The following is a 23,276-nucleotide window of genomic DNA, read 5'->3' as shown; positions in this document are numbered from 1 at the left end:
CCGTGCACCTGCAATAGTGCAATTTTTTTTTTTTATTGCCGTCAGTTGTTCTGCTCCATAATGCAATGACAATGGCAACTCGTCATACGTTTTACGAGAACGAAAAGCTGTGTTCCTCCAACATCCACCATGGCCCTATTTATGACGTCATCAAGCATAAGCCCAGCAGCAGAGACACCTCCACATATCACATGAATGATCGTTTTAAGGCCATTTTCCCCGCTACAGTGGGGGTTAGCCTTGCGGGCCCCGTGACAATCATGGTTCCCTGTTTGAGGCAGTTTTTTTTTATGGCCGGATGCCCTTCCTGACGCCAACCCTTAATCGCCTCTTACGATGCCCAGGGATACGGTGTACCTATTCTAAATCGGGGTACACACCGTGGTCATTCATCCCAGCAAGCTGGTACTCAATTTGCCGACCTCGGGAGGATGACAGGCTGAGTCAACCCCCCTGGCGTTAATTCAGCGATAGACCGGGATTCGAACTCAGGGTCCTCGGATCCCAACCCGGCACCCTGACCGCTAAGCCAACACCAGGCTGCCAACACTCTCCACCAACATAACCTCCACATATTACATCCATAACATAATTTCAATCATTTAAAAAATTTAAACCAGTAACTGTACAAGGTGTTGCTGATGTACTTATTTTGAAACATGAGGTCTGTGGCCTACCTGCGACAGGCCAGGCTACTCTGGAAGCGATCCAGTATGGTGTCAGCCGTGGTGCTGCTGTCCAGTTGGATGGCCATTGAGACCTTGAACAGCTGTGGAGCCTGCACCCGGATAATACCCTCTGGTACACTGGGGACTTCACTCTGCAACCAACAAGCAGGACAATACAAGGTCATTGGACTCTGTTTCCTCTTTTGCTTTCCCTTCTCCTCCCTTTCTGCTGTCCTATCTTGAAATTGACAAATAGTCCATTCTTTTTAATGAATTTATCCATAGAAGAGGAAATTATCCATAGAAGTGTTTCTCGCTTTATGGCTATATCATCAATGGAGATTGGATTCCACCCAGGAGATGAGCTGGCAAGATAGGACTTCATTTTCAGATATAACCTGCAGGTTATACATTTGAAAGATCTTATTAATTGGTAATGGGTAACAAAATAAATTGGACGTGTGGCACAGGGTTCATGGTTATATGTGTACCATTCTATATAAGAGATGCTCGTTGTATATACTGATGATGCCCCCCTCATGTAAAGGTCTGCCATTTCATCTCTTGGGGGAAATCCACCTCATGGAAATCCCCAAACAGAAAACGCTTATTGTATGACCATGAGCTTTGGCCTTAGGGCGAAGGTACATGTATATCAGGGGGCATTCAAAAATAACATAGCACATGGGAGGGTGGAGGTTGTATGTCCAAGTGCTATGGAATGCTACATGGGGGGTGATGGGGGTTTCCAGTGCTGGAACGCTAAATTAAACAATGACAGCTTTGTTCAAAGCACCATTGTTTTTTTTAAAGATCTAAATATTTAATGATACACGTATTTCAATTCATTAACGATAAAAGCAAATCACCTTTTTAAATTCCATCATTGCTGTTTCCAGACACTTGATCTCATTTGCAAATGAAAGCAATTTAACATATTTAGAATTGATGACATCACTCCGAGGGATTAGTCCGTTGACTCATTGGAGGGATTCCGACTGCTGCCTGGTCTTATTGATCGTACACTGTACACCACCTTTACTTTTTCAAATATAGTGTAATAACATACATAAACAACGAGTTTCTGTTGAAGCGTCACAGAGCTTTAAAGAGGGGTGGGTGTCACATTTGGGCAAAAAATGTGTTACATAATTTTTGAATGGCCCCTTAATTTGAACAGCTTTGTCTGACCGTGTACTTTGGTCAGGGTGTACAAATACAACATTGTGTTTGTGTGTTTGTGGGGGTTGGGGGGGTAGTAAAGGCTATGTGGCCGCAACCTCACGTGGGGGTGTGGGGGCTGGGGATGGGGGCATAAATTAATTATCGATGCAAATGTGTACCATGTAGTGCCACCTTGTGGGGGTGGCAGAGGGTATTATAATTTCCTTCTTTATCTGCGCAATGCTGAGGTTAAAACACTCTTTGCACAAGTAAATTTGACCCTTCCCTTGCCCCACGACCCCAAAATGAAGGGGCCTGTCAAAAATTAGCCAGGTCATTAAAGATCTGGGCCAAATATTCCGCCGGCCAACACCACAAGCACATGGGAATAGTTGTGGTTGTTAAAGAAAAAGAAATTGTGTAGTCCGTCTGGATTTTGGAAGTTTAACCTAGAGGGGGGGGGGGGTATTAGAAGAATGCATGCATCCTGGATTAGATAGAGAGGGTCGGAGAACTGAAAGAGTGGAAGGCGTAAAGTTGGAGAATAGAGGGTAAAAAAAAGACAGACTACCGATCTGCCTGCGATGGGAGAGCAACAGCCCTTGTGCGTCGGCCTCATCACAGGAGATTCCATTCATTTTGAAAGTTTTCTATTCCACAGAATCTGGGAGACCATTGTGATGCTGGAGCGCCAGCCCATACGGAAGAGCAGAGATCCCATAAACCAGCCCACAGCAAAACTTTTGTTTTTGCAAAAGTACTAACTTGTAAATGAATGGATGCATTGTAAAGGTGTTATTGTGGTTACTTGTTATTTTATGCTAAAATGCTATTTTACATAAAGTTATGAGAATAAATCTGGCTTTGGTTCTTTAAGTTAAATAGAGAAGTCAAAAGGAGCACCAAGGGAAAGCTTGGTCAATGACAATAGTAAAACCGACCACCAAATGTAAAAAACAAAATCACAAAATATGGACAAAATAATAGATTTCATGAACTTTTATGTGATAAAGTGATTATGTGACTTTCACTTGCCTCTTTGGCATTCCACTCAGACCGTTTTTCTCTCTCTGAGTGAGTCTTCCTGAGAAACCTCTTCTTGCTCCTGTCCCGTGTCCGCTTCTTGCACTGAGCTGCATTTAAATGCCGCACATGTTGTACCAGGAAAACCGGGACCTGTCGGAAAAGTTGAATGGTTTTAAGGCTCTGGCCTTGGAAAAGGGGAACACCTCTAAGGCTCGTAACTTCCTAAAAACGATTTTACATGGTGGAGAAGAAGAAACCACCGATACAAGGTACATAAACAAACAAGAAACAGCAATGAGAGATTGCAGACCCTTGCCAGGATGTGTTTTCAGTGGTTTTTAAGGCGTTTGTGTTAAAAACGAATATGGCGGCCGAACCACGTGACCAATGACGTCATCATTATTATTCTTCTCCACCAATTTATACCCAGATGATGCTCAAGAAATTTCATCTTGATCTGATGAAGTTTTGTACTTGTCGAATTATGATGTCATAATGGAGTCTTTATGTCGGGTAACTACTCCAAGACACTTTTTTTTTCTTTTCTTTTTTTTTTTTTTTGTATACAAGATCGAGGCTCGTGAAAGAGCTAACATTAATCACACAAAAAGACAAACCGACCACACAAAACACAAAAAACAAGGGGAGCGGCAGACAAGATGGGGAGAGAGGGGGAAGGACACAAAAGAGAGGGGGAAGAGGGGGAAGGACACAAACACAACATTTGAGAGCAGGGACATCGGGAGGACTTGGGGGGAGGTGGGAGAGGAATAAAACATATGAACACTGCAAGGACTCTGGGGTGAATTACCGGGGGTAGAAAAGATCAAGGTTTTCGATGGGGGAAGATAAGAGATGGTGGTGAACAGCTGTTTTAAAGACCTGGAGGGAGGAGTGGGATTGAAGGGAGTGGGGGAGTTTGTTCCAGAGGCGGGAGAAAAGGGGAATGAAAGAGTGAAGGTGAGCAGAGAGCCTAGACTTTGGCAGTTTAACCATAAGAGGGTTGCAGGCAGATCTTGTGCGACCTGAAGGAATATTGGGGGGACAGAGCACAGAGAGAGCTGGGGGAGCAAGGCCGGAGAGGAGTCGGTAGAAGACAGAAAGACCACCAACCTGCCTGCGGTGAGTGAGTGAAAGGCCCTCGGTGTTGACTACATCGCAGGAGATTCCAATGATTCTGAAAGCTTTGGCCTCAACAGCGTGAAGCCGAGCAAGGTGTGAGGCAGGAGCACCAGCCCAGAAGGGGGAACAGTATTCCATTGAGCTGCGGATGAAAGCCTTGTATGTGGTGAGGAGCTCAGGTGTGCCAAGGAAGGACTTCGCACGACGGAGGATGCCCAGTCGGCGACTGGCTTTGGAGGCCAGCTTGGAAATGTGGTTTTCCCAAGAAAGATCATGGCAGATAGTGAGACCCAAAAGCTTGAGCGACAGAACTTCTTGGAGAGGATTGTTGAGAAAGTAGATGGGAGGGTTGTCCAGTCGGTCCTTTCGGAGAGACATTGTAAGAGTGTGAGATTTGTATATATTGGGCTGATCGACACCAAATTTTCAAGGTATATATTCAGCGACTCCTACTTTGGTTTTCCACAATATATGTTTCAAAATAAAAATTCCAAAATTTAACAAATCCTCCCATAGGTGTTATTATTTGGGTTATTTTTTCTCCATTGTGGTAGACCAATCCCATCACTTTGTCTGGTAACTCCAATACCAAAGACCATACATAGATAGGACAGGTAACTCCTATTATGCATAAATGAGCTAAATTAGAATTGTCTCCCTTCCATTAGAGGTCCCATGAGCAACCGGATGACATGGTATTTCAAGGCGTATACTGTAGAATAGGATATCAAAAACCAAAATGTCGAATATATAGCATTTTCGATCCCTTTTATACACGATTTTTTATATATATTATATATACTAGGGCATGCCCGTACTATATCTATATCTAAAATTATATCCCCCCCTCTATTTACATGAATGGTTTGGTCCATTCGCAACGACCACAGAACCCCCCCCCCCCCCCTCTATTTACATGCAATGGTTTGGTCCAAAGCGAACGGTTTGGTCCATTCGATGTGATTCGATGATTCGATGTGAATGGTTTGGTTCATTCGCAACGACCACAGAACCCCCCCCCCCCCTCTATTTACATGAATGGTTTGGTCCATTCGCAAAGCCAAAGCGAACGACCACAGAACCCCCCCCCCCCCTCTATTTACATGAATGGTTTGGTCCATTCGCAAAGCCAAAGCGAACGACCACAGAACCCCCCCCCCCCCCCCCTCTATTTACATGAATGGTTTGGTCCATTCGCAACGCCAAAGCGAACGGCGAACGGCTAAATCGCCACAGCTCGGTAAGTACTTGTCCGATTAATTTCAAACCTTGAAAAGGCACATCCTCGGGTCCCCAGCAATATACCTGGCAAGTTTCAAGTATATCGGACCGGTAGTTGTCGAGAAACAGCGGTCACAGACAAACGTACAGACGTACAGACGTACAAACGTACAGAGATTACTGGAATTATAGATAGATAAAAAAGATCAAGGCACCTCCTAGCTTTAATGGTGAGCACCAGCCATGAATTATGTCTCACACGGTAAATACTACACGGTCTCACACGGTATTTACCGTGTGAGACATAATTCGTGGCTGGTGCTCACCATTAAAGCTAGGAGGTGCCTTGATCATCTTAATAGACGATTTTGGTCCTCATTGGTTAGATTTTTCGCAGTGTGCCGCCCTGTGCGTGGCAGGAGTAATGCCCTGCTGGTGGATTAAGGGGTCTTACTCCTATTAAGAGGAGTGGTCCCAACTGTATGACCATGCATTGTGGCCCTTCGGGGGCATGATGCATGCGTTTGAATGACCATGTGCTTCCCCCTCGGGGTTGAGGCGCATGTGTATTGTTATGGGGACAGCCTTGTTGACGTTGTTCCTTGGCCATGGGGTCAAGGTGCACGTCCGAGGCTGTTCAAATGTTTGGACTTTTTACCTTTTTTCACACGTAAAAAAGGCAGGCCCTGACTGTGGCCCTAAACCAGAACTGCATGCAAATCGGACCTGGCAGGAGTAATGCCCTGCCGGTGGATTACGGGGTCTCACTCCTATTAAGAGGAGTGGTCCCAATTGTATGACCATGTATTGTGGCCCTTCGGGGGGCATGATGCATGCGTTTGAATGACCATGCGCTTCCCCCTCGGGGTTGAGGCGCATGTGTATTGTTATGGGGACAGCCTTGTTGACGATGTGCCTTGACCATGGGGTCAAGGTGCACGTCCAAGGCTGTTCGAATGTTTGACTTTTTACCTTTTTTCAGTGTAAAAAAGGCAGGCCTTTTTGAGCGGGCCCTAAACGCTTAAAGACCTGCATGCAAATCGGACCTGGCAGGAGTAATGCCCTGCCGGTGGATTAAGGGGTCTCACTCCTATTAAGAGGAGTGGTCCCAACTGTATGACCATGCATTGTGGCCCTTCGGGGGCATGATGCATGCGTTTGAATGACCATGTGCTTCCCCCTCGGGGTTGAGGCGCATGTGTATTGTTATGGGGACAGCCTTGTTGACGTTGTGCCTTGGCCATGGGGTCAAGGTGCACGTCCGAGGCTGTTCAAATGTTTGGACTTTTTACCTTTTTTCACACGTAAAAAAGGCAGGCCCTGACTGCGGCCCTAAACCAGTTAAAGACCTGCATGCAAATCGGACCTGGCAGGAGTAATGCCCTGCCGGTGGATTAAGGGGTCTCACTCCTATTAAGAGGAGTGGTCCCACCTGTATGACCATGTATTGTGGCCCTTCGGGGGGCATGATGCATGCGTTTGAATGACCATGCGCTTCCCCCTCGGGGTTGAGGCGCATGTGTATTGTTATGGGGACAGCCTTGTTGACGATGTGCCTTGACCATGGGGTCAAGGTGCACGTCCAAGGCTGTTCGAATGTTTGACTTTTTACCTTTTTTCAGTGTAAAAAAGGCAGGCCTTTTTGAGCGGGCCCTAAACGCTTAAAGACCTGCCTGCAAATCGGACCTGGCAGGAGTAATGCCCTGCCGGTGGATTACGGGGTCTCACTCCTATTAAGAGGAGTGGTCCCAATTGTATGACCATGTATTGTGGCCCTTCGGGGGGCATGATGCATGCGTTTGAATGACCATGCGCTTCCCCCTCGGGGTTGAGGCGCATGTGTATTGTTATGGGGACAGCCTTGTTGACGATGTGCCTTGACCATGGGGTCAAGGTGCACGTCCAAGGCTGTTCGAATGTTTGACTTTTTACCTTTTTTCAGTGTAAAAAAGGCAGGCCTTTTTGAGCGGGCCCTAAACGTTTAAAGACCTGCATGCAAATCGGACCTGGCAGGAGTAATGCCCTGCCGGTGGATTAAGGGGTCTCACTCCTATTAAGAGGAGTGGTCCCAACTGTATGACCATGCATTGTGGCCCTTTGGGGGGCATGATGCATGCGTTTGAATGACCATGCGTTTCCCCCTCGGGGTTGAGGCGCATGTGTATTGTTATGGGGACAGCCTTGTTGACGATGTGCCTTGACCATGGGGTCAAGGTGCACGTCCAAGGCTGTTCAAATGTTTGACTTTTTACCTTTTTTCTTGTAAAAAAGGCAGGGCTTCCCTGTGGCCCCCAATACAGGTAAATAAAACTGCATGCAAATCGGACCTGGCAGGAGTAATGCCCTGCCGGTGGATTAAGGGGTCTCACTCCTATTAAGAGGAGTGGTCCCAACTGTATGACCATGCATTGTGGCCCTTCGGGGGGCATGATGCATGCGTTTGAATGACCATGCGCTTCCCCCTCGGGGTTGAGGCGCATGTGTATTGTTATTGGGACAGCCTTGTTGACGTTGTGCCTTGACCATGGGGTCAAGGTGCACGTCCAAGGCTGTTCAAATGTTTGACTTTTTACCTTTTTTCATAGTAAAAAAGGCAGGGCTTCCCTGTGGCCCCAAAACAGGTTCTCAAGCCTGCATGCAAATCGGACCTGGCAGGAGTAATGCCCTGCTGGTGGATTAAGGGGTCTTACTCCTATTAAGAGGAGTGGTCCCAATTGTATGACCATGCATTGTGGCCCTTCGGGGGCATGATGCATGCGTTTGAATGACCATGCGCTTCCCCCTCGGGGTTGAGGCGCATGTGTATTGTTATGGGGACAGCCTTGTTGACGATGTGCCTTGACCATGGGGTCAAGGTGCACGTCCAAGGCTGTTCAAATGTTTGACTTTTTACCTTTTTTCATTGTAAAAAAGGCAGGCCTTTTTGTGCGGGCCCTAAACGTGCAAAGAACTGCATGCAAATCGGACCTGGCAGGAGTAATGCCCTGCTGGTGGATTAAGGGGTCTTACTCCTATTAAGAGGAGTGGTCCCAATTGTACGACCATGCATTGTGGCCCTTCGGGGGCATGATGCATGCGTTTGAATGACCATGCGCTTCCCCCTCGGGGTTGAGGCGCATGTGTATTGTTATGGGGACAGCCTCGTTGACGTTGTGCCTTGGCCATGGGGTCAAGGTGCACGTCCGAGGCTGTTCGAATGTTTGACTTTTTACCTTTTTTCACAAGCAAAAAAGGGAGGCCCTCACTGGGGCCCTAAAACAGTGATCAAGTCTGCAAAATCGGACCTGGCAGGAGTAATGCCCTGCTGGTGGATTAAGGGGTCTTACTCCTATTAAGAGGAGTGGTCCCAATTGTATGACCATGCATTGTGGCCCTTCGGGGGCATGATGCATGTGTTTGAATGACCATGTGCTTCCCCCTCGGGGTTGAGGCGCATGTGTATTGTTATGGGGACAGCCTCGTTGACGTTGTGCCTTGGCCATGGGGTCAAGGTGCACGTCCGAGGCTGTTCGAATGTTTGACTTTTTACCTTTTTTCACAAGCAAAAAAGGCAGGCCCTGACTGGGGCCCTAAAACAGTCGGTAGACCTGCATGCAAATCGGACCTGGCAGGAGTAATGCCCTGCTGGTGGATTAAGGGGTCTTACTCCTATTAAGCGGAGTGGTCCCAATTGTATGACCATGCATTGTGGCCCTTCGGGGGCATGATGCATGTGTTTGAATGACCATGTGCTTCCCCCTCGGGGTTGAGGCGCATGTGTATTGTTATGGGGACAGCCTTGTTGACGTTGTGCCTTGGCCATGGGGTCAAGGTGCACGTCCGAGGCTGTTCGAATGTTTGACTTTTTACCTTTTTTCACAAGCAAAAAAGGCAGGCCTTGACTGGGGCCCTAAAACAGTCGGTAGACCTGCATGCAAATCGGACCTGGCAGGAGTAATGCCCTGCTGGTGGATTAAGGGGGTCTTACTCCTATTAAGAGGAGTGGTCCCAATTGTATGACCATGCATTGTGGCCCTTCGGGGGCATGATGCATGTGTTTGAATGACCATGTGCTTCCCCCTCGGGGTTGAGGCGCATGTGTATTGTTATGGGGACAGCCTTGTTGACGTTGTGCCTTGGCCATGGGGTCAAGGTGCACGTCCGAGGCTGTTCGAATGTTTGACTTTTTACCTTTTTTCACAAGCAAAAAAGGCAGGCCTTGACTGGGCCCTAAAACAGTCAATAAGCCCGAAATCTGGATTGGCGGCTCTGCTTGATGTTTAGCCAATGGGGACCAATGAATAAATCTCTGTCTGTTGACAGAGTGGCCGGGCTGAGGCCTCCAGAAGACCCTTTGGGTCGGAGGTGACGCTTTGGTCTAGGACTTCGGTCCACAGGAGATCGGGACAGCGCTCGTCACGCTGTTATGTTCGTTGATTAATATATATATATATATATATATTATTTTTTATATATAAATTTTTATATACATTCTTTATACATTATACATATTTCGATCCCCGTTTAGACCCTTTATTAGATGTAATTTTATTTATTTATTATTTAATATTTTTATTTTTATTATAATTTTTTTTTTTTGTTTTTTTTTTTACTTTTTTTTTTTATTATTTATTTATTTATTTATTCTTTTGTCCTTTTTTTTTTTCTTTTTTTTTCTTCTTTGTTCGTTTTATTTATTTTTATTTATTCTTATTTATTTATTCTTATATTTATTCTTATTTATTCTTTCTTAGCAATGATTCTTTCAACCTTTACATCTCTTGTATCCCCAACTCCCCTTAAACTTATTAGACCCACACAAACATCTACAGAATATTCTTGCAATATACAGATTATACTTTTTTCAGCAAGTATGCGCAAACTCTACCCACTCAGAGTGTACTCTGCTCGTATTTACATAGTTTACACCTCACATTTACATTATAGTAAAGTTGCTCGTGCTTTCTCAAAATGCCTTCATATTGGGTGAGGTGAACTAGTACTGAGCTGCTAGTCTGCTATGTCCACAACACTCTTCCACTACCTTCTATCACCAGCCATCTCTGTTCACCTTTCTGACATCTCTCTTTACACATTGTTCCCATTTCAACCACAGCCTACCTCTTTCTCCTGTCTCTCTGTCTTTCAACACCTGCTCTCTTCGGAAGTCTATCCTCCTCTACCTATATCAACAACCATGTCACTTCAATTTTATGGTTTAGTATTCCCAATACAACCACCATCAAATTAGCATTGATCATATAATCCTTCTCAAAATGTCACTATATTGTTATCTATAACCTTTTCAAAACCTCCTTTTGGTCATTATGTATCATTGTGAGTTCACTGGCATCCCAAAGATGGAAAGTTCAAATCACGCCTCTTTTTTATCTTGCATATGACAAATTACAGCTCACAGATCTAAGTCTAAGTTTGACAGCCAAGTCACAGCACTGTCTGTTGTTTGGTGAATTGCCTTAAATCCTTCATCAAGTCACTGTCGGTGACACTCATTCACAATGTGATGAATAGTCTGATCTGGGTGACCCCAGTCACATGTTGAGCTGTCTTTGAAATCCCATTTATGGAGGTGTTGTGATGTCCTGGCATGGAGAGTACGGATCCTGTTGACCACTGTTTCCAGGGGAGGTTTAAACGTGGAGGCTTTTCTGTCGGATCACTCACCAGGTCTTTGTCAGCAATGTTGTTGTCTGTCCAGAGATTGCACCACTTGTCCTTTGTGTTAAACTCCGCATCATAGAAAAAAAAACATTTCCAGAGCGCAGAAAGTTTTCCGTGACCCGAGTCGCATATTTGGTAGGTTCTACAGGTCTTCATGGATTGGAAACTTTGGGTTGGTTTTGATGTAGTAAAACTCTCTTAGAGTTCTTGCCTTCCAGCCTAAATCCAGCCTAAGGGAGCAGTATTCAGCATTCAGACTCGAAACTTGCATAAATCGGGTTATCCCTTGTAGAATTAACTTGTTGCTATGATTTTGTTTGTAAAAACCCAGCTGTCTCATTAATTCCCATCAGGAAGCTGATGTTTTTTTTTTGTTTTTTTGTTTTTTTTTGTATACAAGATCGAGGCTCGTGAAAGAGCGAACATTAATCACACAGAAAGACAAACAGACACACAAAACAAATAACATCGGGAGCGGTAGACAAGATGGGGAGAGAGGGGGAAGGACACAAACACAACATTTGAGAGCAGGGACCGAGAGACATGGAGACATCGAGAGAACTGTGGGAGGGAGAGGGCTTTGGGGGGGAGGCATGGGAAGGGGGCGGGGGGGTGGGAGAGGTATAAAACATATGGACACTGCCAAGACTTCCAGGAAAGAAGTTGGAATTTCAAACAAGGTGGATCTGGGGTGAATTAGTGGGGGTAAAAAAGATCAAGGTTTTGGATGGGGGAAGATAAGAAGTTTGTTTGGTTTCCATCCCTGCCTGCTTTTATCTACAAGTGATGTCAGTCTTAGGGTAACTAACAGTTGAGTAATAAAACGCTATGCATGAAAAGGCAGCTCCATCCACAAAGCCCCTCACCAAAAGAATAACCTCACCGTCCACAGGAGTTGGTGGTAATTAATCAGGAGTCTTGTGATGCTCGCAATACCAGTCCCCGAACGCCCCGCTCTGCGGCTCCCTGTGACCTCGGTGGGACTCCTCCTTGGCAGGAAGAGGTTCGGAGCCATGACCAGTGCCACATTGCGCACGCTCATGCGGTTATACTTTTCATGTGCGCAGACCTTATGCAGGAATACAAGCAAGGCCTGAAAGGAAAATTTATGGGTGGGTGGACTTGAGACACATGGTGAAAGTAATTCCATTCTATGATCACATGGTGAGTACAAATCCATTCTATGATCACATGGTGAGTACAAGTCCATTATATGATCATCACATGTAGTGTAGCAGCATAGCAAACCTGTTGTGCATTTTGTGATACAAGCACCAAATTTGGCACAAATGTACATTAATATGTTGCGAACATTTTCAGATATTGGGCCACTTGAAATTCCGTAATTTATTTTTTCAAATTTCGTAATTTCAAATTTTTCGGGTGACACCGTCACAATTTCGGTCTTCGAGGCCGGCCGATATAGTGGGGCGGCTTAGCCCAAATATTCAAAAGAATTGTGCATTTTGTGATACAAGCACCAAATTTGGCACAAATGTACATTAATATGTTGCGAACATTGTGTGGTCAGCAATGAAGACGAGAGTCTGAATTACATGTATGCAAAAGACCTTGTGAACCAGTGAAGCAAATACACGGGTAAGCATGAATTAAATCTAGGGCATGATATAATTTCCATGATGTTTACCTCTACACTCAATGGTGGAAGGAGGTAATGTTTTGATCCCAGCTTGTCTGTATGTCTGTTTGTCTGTTAGTCCACAAAATTCCAGACAAAGCTTGTAGTAGTGGTAGTTGTAGTGGTAGTGGTGATAACAGAAATTGTTATATAGAACTGAACTTATATTATTATTATATGCAGAAAATAACTTCATTTCTATATGCCCTGCAGTGGACAGGTTAATTGGTTTATGCACTGAAGGGGTCACCCTGGTGTGCACTGCTGTGTTCTGCCTCACTGAGTTGTTCAGGTATGATGTACTCAGCACAAGCTTCCGGTCGGCCCGGAGGTGGGGGTGCGGGGCCTGTCACGGAACGTCAAAACAAACGGCCTGCCGGGGCCGCCCAAAAGTCGGGCGTGAGGGGCGCGTCCACTAATGGAACGCCTCTCGCTTCCCAGATCGAGGGCCACGTGGTCAGGAGAACCTCGTCCCTTCCGGTCACACTTTGCCTATCGGCCGGCCTCGAAGACCGAAATTGTGACGGTGTCACCCGAAAAATTTGAAATTACGAAATTTGAAAAAATTTGAAAAAAAAAATTACGGAATTTCAAGTGGCCCAATATCTGAAAATGTTCGCAACATATTAATGTACATTTGTGCCAAATTTGGTGCTTGTTTCACAAAATGCACAATTCTTTTGAATATTTGGGCTAAGCCGCCCCACTAATGGTGAGTACAAGTCCATTATATGATCACATGGTGAGTACAAGTCCATTAAATGATCACATGGTGAGTACAAGTCCAGTAAATGATCACATGGTGAGTACAAGTCCATTCTATGATCACATGGTGAGTACAAGTCCATTCTATGATCACATGGTGAGTACAAGTCCATTCTATGATTACATAATGAGTACAAGTCCATTATATGATCACATGGTGAGTACAAGTCCATTCTATGATTACATAATGAGTACAAGTCCATTCTATGATCACATGATGAGTACAAGTCCATTATATGATCACATGGTGAGTACAAATCCATTCTATGATCACATGGTGAGTACAAGTCGATTATATGATCACATGGTGAGTACAAGTCCATTCCATGATCACATGGTGAGTACAAGTCCATTCTATGATCACATGGTGAGTACAAGTCCATTCTATGATCACATGGTGAGTATAAGTCCATTCTATGATCACATGGTGAGTAGAAGTCTATTCTATGATCACATGGTGAGTACAAGTCCATTCTATGATCATATAGTGAGTACAATTCCATTCTATGATCACATGGTGTGTACAAGTCCATTCTATGATCACATGGTGTGTACAAGTCCATTATATGATCACATGGTGAGTACAAGTCCATTCTATGATCACATAGTGAGTACAAGTCCATTCTATGATCACATGGTGAGTACAAGTCCATTACATGATCACATGGTGAGTACAAGTCCATTCTATGATCACATGGTTAGTACAAGTCCATTACATGATCACGTGGTGAGTACAAGTCCATTCTATGATCACATGGTGAGTACAAGTCCATTCTATGATCACATGGTGAGTACAAGTCCATTACATGATCACATGGTGAGTACAAGTACATTATATGATCACATGGTGTGCACAAGTCCATTCTATGATCACATGGTGAGTACAAGTCAGTTACATGATCACATGGTGAGTACAAGTCCATTCTATGATTACATGATGAGTACAAGTCCATTCTATGATCACATGGTGAGTACAAGTCCATTCTATGATCACATGGTGAGTACAAGTCCATTATATGATCACATGATGAGTACAAGTCCATTCTATGATCACATGGTGAGTACAAGTCCATTCTATGATCACATGGTGAGTACAAGTCGATTATATGATCACATGGTGAGTACAGGTCCATTCTATGATCACATGGTGAGTACAAGTCCATTCTATGATCACATGATGGGTACAAGTCCATTCTATGATCACATGGTGAGTACAAGTCCATTCTATGATCACATGGTGAGTACAAGTCCATTATATGATTACATGGTGAGTACAAGTCCATTCTATGATTACATAATGAGTACAAGTCCATTCTATGATCACATGGTGAGTACAAGTCTATTCTATGATCACATGGTGACTACAAATCCATTCTATGATCACATGGTGAGTTCACGTCCATTCTATGATCACATGGTGAGTACAAGTCCATTCCATGATCACATGGTGAGTACAAGTCCATTCTATGATCACATGGTGAGTAGAAGTCCATTCTATGATCACATGGTGAGTAGAAGTCTATTCTATGATCATATAGTGAGTACAAGTCCATTCTATGATCACATGGTGTGTACAAGTCCATTCTTTGATCACATGGTGAGTACCAGTCCTTTCTATGATCACATGGTGTGTCCAAGTCCATTATATGATCACATCGTGAGTAGGAGTCCATTCTATGATCACATGGTGAGTACAAGTCCATTATATGATCACATGGTGAGTACAAGTCCATTCTCTGATCACATGGTGAGTACAAGTCCTTTCTATGATCACATGGTGAGTACAAGTCCATTCTCTGATCACATGGTGAGTACAAGTCCTTTCTATGATCACATGGTGAGTACAAGTCCATTCTCTGATCACATGGTGAGTACAGGTCCATTCCATGATCACATGGTGAGTACAAGTCCATTATATGATCACATGGTGAGTACAAGTCCATTATATGATCACATGGTGAGTACAAGTCCATTATATGATCACATGGTGAGTAGGAGTCCATTCTATGATCACATGGTGAGTACAAGTCCATTAAATGATCACATGGTGAGTACAAGTCCATTCTATGATCACATGGTGAGTACAAGTCCATTCTATGATCACATGGTGAGTACAAGTCCATTATATGATCACATGGTGAGTACAAGTCCATTCTATGATCACATGGTGAGTACAAGTCCATTATATGATTACATGGTGAGTACAAGTCCATTCTATGATCACATGGTGAGTACAAGTCCATTATATGATCACATGGTGAGTACAGGTCCATTCTATGATCACATGGTGAGTACAAGTCCATTCTATGATCACATGGTGAGTACAAGTCCATTCTATGATCACATGGTGAGTACAAGTCCATTCTATGATCACATCGTACAGCCCAAAGACAGAGGAACATCTATCTTCATGTTTCCATGAAAGAACATTCGTAGCAACAAGGCCAATGTAAGAAATTTTAAGGAGAAGTTGAATTTCCAATGTGTTTAATGGTTTTGTTTTTTTTGTTAGCTCATCTAATAATGGAGTCGAGATGAGCTGTTAAAACCATAACGATGTCCTTCAGTCAGGCAGTGGATCCATTAACGATTTTTCGTTTTTTTTCCCCTACTACTCCGTGGTAGCTCAACGGATCGTTTCGAAACTCTGCATTATGATTCATTACGTCGATGCGATGCGCAAAACGAATGGAGCCATTTTTAATTTCCATCCAGGTGGTGAGATAATTTACAAATTAAGTCAAAGTGTAATCAGTGTTTGTATGTCCATCACATATGTCTATATGTCCAAAATTCCATCATCTCACAAGATTCCACCATCTCACTAGATTCCGTCATCTCACTAGATTCCGTCATCTCACAAGATTCCGTCATCTCAGGACAGATTCCGTCATCTCAGGACAGATTCCGTCATCTCATGACAGATTCCGTCATCTCATGAGATTCCGTCATCTCACAAGATTCCGTCATCTCACAAGATTCTGTCATGTCATGACAGAATCCGTCATCTCACAAGACTGTCATGTCATGACAGATTTCGTCATCTCACAAGATTCCGTCATCACAAGATTCCGTCATCTCACAAGATTCCATCATCTCACGACAGATTCCGTCATCTCACGACAGATTCCGTCATCTCACGACAGATTCCGTCATCTCACGACAGATTCCGTCATCTCACGGCAGATTCCGTCATCTCATGGCAGATTCCGTCATCTCACGACAGATTCCGTCATCTCACAAGATTCCATCATTTCATGACAGATTCCGTCATCTCACGACAGATTCCAGAATCTCACGACAGATTCCAGAATCTCACAAGATTCTGTCATCTCATGACAGATTCCGTCATCTCACAAGATTCCGTCATCTCATGACAGATTCCGTCATCTCACGACAGATTCCGTCATCTCACGACAGATTCCGTCATCTCACGACAGATTCCATCATCTCACGACAGATTCCATCATCTCACAAGATTCTGTCATGTCACAACAGATTCCGTCATCTCACAAGATTCCGTCATGTCACGACAGATTCCGTCATCTCACAAGATTCCATCATCTCATGACAGATTCCGTCATCTCACGACAGATTCCGTCATCTCACAAGATTCCATCATCTCATGACAGATTCCGTCATCTCACGACAGATTCCCTCATCTCACGACAAAATCCGTCATCTCACGACAGATTCCGTCATCTCACGAGATTGTGAATTAAATGAAAAAAACTAATTTTCGTCTTTTATTAATTTTAAGCTCTTCACACCTCTTAATTTAACCTTTTAATTTAATCTTAATCATAATTTACTTTAACCTCTTAAAGTTTAACCACTTAATGGCATTAATGCCCTCTTGCTTTGAAATATGAGAAAGCAAGGGGGAGATAAAGTTGGGGTAGAGAGGGGACGGGACAGTCCTTTTAGTCCCTTTTTGTGTTTTACAGGCAGGGTGATTCATGATTCATCAGTGTGTGTTCCGTCCCTCAAATGGACGCTAAACGGACATCCCGTCTGCCAACATTCATTTGTGGGCACGAAGGATCTCATGGCGTCTTTCGCGAAGAGTAGGCGAGCCATCGCCGGCACCATGGCCAAATGACAAATTACTGCCTAAACCAGCAGAGGGCACTGCATCAGCGGCACAACCGTGCCGTCAGCCAATGATGCTGCCCTGCAACCTTGTGCTGTATACGAAGAAAGAAGAAGAAGAAATGCTCAAAACTGAAAATAGAGTTCAACAGTGATCAGGAATAACCTCGACGTTTTAACATGACCACTGTATAAGAACCACCTTTGGAGGCCATTTTTCCACGCAGAGCAGGGGTTGGCATTTTCCCCCTTTTTTTGAAGCAATATTTTATGGCCGGATGCCCTTCCTGCTGCCATCACTGTTAGTCCCTCTTGCGACACACAAGGAATTACCAGTGAACTGGTCCTCAATTTGCCGACCTCGGAAGGATGACAGGCTGAGTCAACCCCCCTGGTAGTTAATTCAACGATCGACCGGGATTCGAACCCAGGATCCCCGGATCCCAAGCCGACACCCTAACCGCTAAGGCAACACCAGGCATAATGAGATCACTGTATGTACAAGCATTTCGAGATGCACTGTAAGCTTTAGACTGAAAAAAACTTTGTTTACTCTCCAATGTGATAACAAATGTTAATGTTTACATACAACACATTTGGCCTGTATGCTTTTCATATTTACAATCTAAATCTCAATTACTTAGCTTACACTTACAATCAATATCCCCTTATTAATTTATTTTTTAATGTCAGACTGTATATCCGCCCAATACCTTAATATGGGAAAATTGTCATTATATTACTGACTACTAGTCGTAGTATCAGTAGTAGGAGGTCAGACTGTATATGGCCATATTGCCACCCCACAAATGTCGACACTTGCAAAAGATATGATGAATCCAAACGATTGCAGGCAAGACAGCCAGCTTAACGTAGTGCTCCACAATGCAGCACCCCTCGTGAAACTCCCCCATAACAGCAGTTTTAGTCTGATTTTACTGTTCCGAGAATTGAACCCAAGACCAAATGGCACAGGGAACCAGGCCATCCTGCCATCCTTACTGCCAGGATGTAAACAACCCGAGAGCGAATCTCCGGAAGCATGTGACGCAGTGTTCCAAATGATCTAAGCCGTTAATAAAGGCACAGTGAAACGATGCACACACAACCATTAAAGCAGAGCCTCATGGAGTCCCGTGTTGAGTCATCCCTTGCCCGTCTGATGGTTGACGACCCATTCCTTACCTGCAGCATGTCGCGGTTGGGATCAGGTAATAACATGATGAGAAGATTCAGAGCTTGCAGCTGTTGCTTCTGGGCTGGGATGTCTGGAACCGACACGTGGGAGGAATGGAACACGTAGGGGTAGAAGTTGTGGGTTAGCCTTGTGTTATTTTCTCGGTGTAGTTTCTTGATATGCATCATACGCGTGTATTCATTTGTGGTGCAGCTGGAACCTTGAAACTGTGATTAAATAAATGCTTCAGAAATTGCCAAACGTTTAAACCAGAAATTTCCTTTTTATTTACAGTGCCTTCAGAAAGTATTCACACCATTGACTTTTTTCACATTTTGTTGTGTTAAATGCCAAATTTAAAATGGATTCAATTGAATTTTTCTGTCACTCATCTACACAAAATACCCCATAATGTCAAAGTGGAATATATTTTTTTAAATCCTCACAAAATAATTAAAAATGAAAAGCTGAAATGTCTTGGTACAATAAGTGTTCGACCCCTTTCATATGACACTCCAAATTGAGCTCAGGTGCATGCAATTTCCTTTGATCATCTTTCAGATGTCTTCACAACTTGATTGGAGTCCACCTGTGGTCAATTCAATAAAATTGTACATGATTTAGAAAGAAACACCTTTCTATACAAGGTCCCACAGTTGACAGTGAATGTCATAGCACACACTTCACCATGAAGTTCAAGGAACTGTCTGTAGAAATCCAAGATAGAATTGTGAGGAGGAATAGATCTGGGTAAGGGTATAAAACAATTTATATAGTGTTGGAAGTTTCCAAGAGCACAGTGAGCTCCATCGTTAGGTCATGTAGAGAATATGAACTACCTAGATTCTTCCTAGAGCCGGCCGTCTGATCAAACTGAGCAACCTGGAAAGAAAGAAATGTAGAGAATATGAACTACCCAGATTCTTCCTAGAGCCGGCCGTCTGATCAAACTGAGCAACCTGGATAGAAAGAAATGTAGAGAATATGAACTACCCAGATTCTTCCTAGAGCCGGCCGTCTGATCAAACTGAGCAACCTGGAAAGAAAGAAATGTAGAGAATATGAACTACCCAGATTCTTCCTAGAGCCGGCTGTATGATCAAACTGAGCAACCTGGAAAGAAAGAAATGTAGGGAATATGAACTACCCAGATTCTTCCTAGAGCCGGCCGTCTGATCAAACTGAGCAACCTGGAAAGAAAGAAATGTAGAGAATATGAACTACCCAGATTCTTCCTAGAGCCGGCCGTCTGATCAAACTGAGCAACCTGGAAAGAAAGAAATGTAGAGAATATGTACTACCCAGATTCTTCCTAGAGCCGGCCGTCTGATCAAACTGAGCAACCTGGAAAGAAAGAAATGTAGAGAATATGAACTACCTAGATTCTTCCTAGAGCCGGCCATCTGATCAAACTGAGCAACGTGGAAAGAAAGAAATGTAGAGAATATGAACTACCCAGATTCTTCCTAGAGCCGCCTGTATGATGAAACTGAGCAACCTGGAAAGAAAGAAATGTCGAGAATATGAACTACCCAGATTCTTCCTAGAGCCGGCCGTCTGATCAAACTGAGCAACCTGGAAAGAAAGAAATGTAGAGAATATGAACTACCCAGATTCTTCCTAGAGCCGGCTGTATGATGAAACTGAGCAACCTGGAAAGAAAGAAATGTAGAGAATATGAACTACCCAGATTCTTCCTAGAGCCGGCCGTCTGATCAAACTGAGCAACCTGGAAAGAAAGAAATGCAGAGAATATGAACTACCCAGATTCTTCCTAGAGCCGGCCGTCTGATCAAACTGAGCAACCTGGAAAGAAAGAAATGTAGAGAATATGAACTACCCAGATTCTTCCTAGAGCCGGCCGTCTGATCAAACTGAGCAACCTGGAAAGAAAGAAATGTAGAGAATATGAACTATCCAGATTCTTCCTAGAGCCGGCCGTCTGATCAAACTGAGCAACCTGGAAAGAAAGAAATGTAGAGAATATGAACTACCCAGATTCTTCCTAGAGCCGGCCGTCTGATCAAACTGAGCAACCTGGAAAGAAAGAAATGTAGAGAATATGAACTACCCAGATTCTTCCTAGAGCCGGCCGTCTGATCAAACTGAGCAACCTGGAAAGAAAGAAATGTAGAGAATATGAACTATCCAGATTCTTCCTAGAGCCGGCCGTCTGATCAAACTGAGCAACCTGGAAAGAAAGAAATGTAGAGAATATGAACTACCCAGATTCTTCCTAGAGCCGGCTGTCTGATCAAACTGAGCAACCTGGCAAGAAAGAGCTACATCAGGGAGGTGACCAATAACCCGATGACCACTCTGACAGCACTACAGAGTTCCTTGGCTGAGATAGGAGAACCTGCCGGAAGGCCAACACTCTCTGCAGCACTTCCCAAACATAGGCTTTATGGGAGAGTGGCCAGAGAGAAGCCACTCCTGAGAAAAAGGCACATGACAGCATGCTTGGAGTTTGCAAAAAGGCATGTGAAAGACTCAGAGCAGAAGATTCAGGCAAAGGATTCTGTGCTCCAATGAGATGAAAATTGAACTCTTTGGCCTGAATGAAAAGCGCTACATCTAGCGGAAATTAAGGACAGCTCATCACCCATTTAACACCACCCCTACCATGAAGCATGGTGGTGGCACCATCATGCTATGGGAATGCTTTCCAGCGGCAGGGACTGGGAGACTTGCAAGGATGGAGGCAACCCTGGATGGTACCAAATACAGGCAAATCCTTGAGGAGAACCTGCTTCAGAGTGCAAAATACCTCATACTGTGGTGAACATTTATGTTCCAACACGACAATGACCCCAAGCATACAGCCAAAGCAACAGGGGACTGCAATTTTCAAGTTTTGCCATAAATATTTAATTGAGTTCAAGTCAGGACTTTTCAATTGAGTGACTGGGCCACTCAATACTATTTATTTTATTATTATTCAGCCACTCCAGTGTGGCTTTAGCTGTGTGTTTCGGATCATTGTCCATCTGAAATGTGAATCCCCTACCCAGTTTCAGATTCATGGCCGACTCAAGCAGGTTTTCATCAAGGATTCTCCTGTACTTTGCTCCGTCCAGTGTCCCTTCTATCCTGACAAGCTTGCCAATCCCTGCTGATGAAAAGCAGCCCCATTACATAATGCAGCCACCCCCATGCTTGACAGTAGGGATGGTGTTGACTGGGTGATGTGCAGTGTTAGGCTTGCGCCAGATATAACGTTTTGAATTTAGACCAAAAATTTCAAGTTTTGTCTCATCTGACAACAAAACTTTTCTCCACATGCCCTGCAGTGCCATTAAGATGCTTTTTCACAAACTCTATATGAGCTGTTAGATATGTCCTTTTCAGTAATGGCTTTGTTCTTGCCACCGATCCCAAGAGTCCAGCTTGGTGCAGAGAACGGGATATTGTTGATTGGTGAACACTGACCCCCATCTCAGACAAAGAGCCTTGCAGATCTTTCAAAGTCCTTGTTGGATTTACAGTGACATCCCAAACCAGTTTCCTGCTTGTCCAGTTGTTAAGCTTAGACAGGCGACCTGATCTTGGTCGAGTCTGGGTGGTATGATACGTCTTCCTCTTCTTAATGATTCTTCTTCTCCTTCTTCCTCTTCCTCTTCTTAATAACCCTCTCCTGAATGGTTCTTCTCCATCACTTTATGTCTGACTTATTTGGAAAGCTCTTCACATTTGCCTTGTTGGTTCATCTAGTGAGTTGCACCTTAAAACATGTTAGATAAGTGGGGGTGGGGGGGCTTAACTTTTACGTTCACGAAATGAAGGCCCAGGTCCCGGGTTGAAATCCCATATACTGCGGTGATTTGTCTATTATCTAGTCATATCTTTGTAATTCAATAGATGGCCCATTGCAGCTAACGTCTGCAAATCCACTCGCGTTAATCAATTTACTCAGCAACCTTTCTCCCGTTCTCTTACACAAAACAAACACCTCGAATGATCATGATCATTTCCAATGTCGATGGTTTTCATACACATAATAATTAATTGACATATTTTTTATTGCATTATGACATGTAATACCCACTCCAACCAGGACCGATGGACGCTACACAATACACGTTTACGGAGAATAATTTGTGTCTCCACTTAAGCCGAAAAAAGCAGGGCTATGAATGTTTTTTAACCACCTAAAATCCTCCGTGTACGCCCCAAGTACAACCACTAAGTTTCAACTCGTTCCGCCCAGCGATTTAAAGATTGAATACAAGACAAGCAGACATACAGACAGACAGACAGAATCATGGTAAGGGTGTGGACCTCAAGGTAAGTTTTGTATAAAAGGTGATGATGTAAAAATAGAATACAATGACGTCTCCAAATGTCTTTGTTGTGCATCCCAGGACTATGAGTCTCCTCATGCCCGTGATGGTATATAAGATTGTATATATTAAGATTGTATATATAAGTATATACGTATTGAGTACCAGCTTGCTGGGATGAATGATCCCGGTGTGTACCCCGGTTTAGAATAGGTACACCGTATCCCTGCGCATCGTAAGAGGCGACTAAGGGTTGGTGCCAGGAAGGGCATCCGGCCATAAAAACATTGCCTCAAACAGGGAACCATGATTGTCATGGGGCCCGCAAGGTTAACCCCCGCCCTAGCGGGGAAAATGGCCTTAAAACGATCATTCATTCATATTATATTCCGCACAAGCCTTGAATGCTTTGAAGCAAAAATAATCAAATCGCTAATAATCATTATTTTTCAAGAAGC

General features: G+C 43.9%; 1 protein-coding gene across 1 annotated transcript in view; it reads right to left on the bottom strand.

Annotated features, from left to right (window-relative positions):
- LOC137436666 (rho GTPase-activating protein 18) overlaps positions 1-23,276 on the bottom strand; it is a 92,042-nt gene that overhangs the window by 4,899 nt on the left and 63,867 nt on the right. Inside the window, exons 10-13 of the mRNA XM_068130661.2 lie at positions 18,544-18,626; positions 11,746-11,955; positions 2,868-3,008; positions 678-820 (exon numbers count right to left, since the gene is read on the bottom strand). Coding sequence (XP_067986762.1) covers positions 678-820; positions 2,868-3,008; positions 11,746-11,955; positions 18,544-18,626 — 577 coding nt within the window. The remainder of the gene's footprint in view (positions 1-677; positions 821-2,867; positions 3,009-11,745; positions 11,956-18,543; positions 18,627-23,276) is intronic.

This window comes from Myxine glutinosa, chromosome 11 (assembly GCF_964187855.1).
Source record: "Myxine glutinosa chromosome 11, kmMyxGlut1.1, whole genome shotgun sequence".
NCBI lineage: Eukaryota > Metazoa > Chordata > Myxini > Myxiniformes > Myxinidae > Myxine > Myxine glutinosa.
Note: the sequence above shows the minus strand (reverse complement) of the source record. Positions and strands in the feature narration are given on the sequence as shown.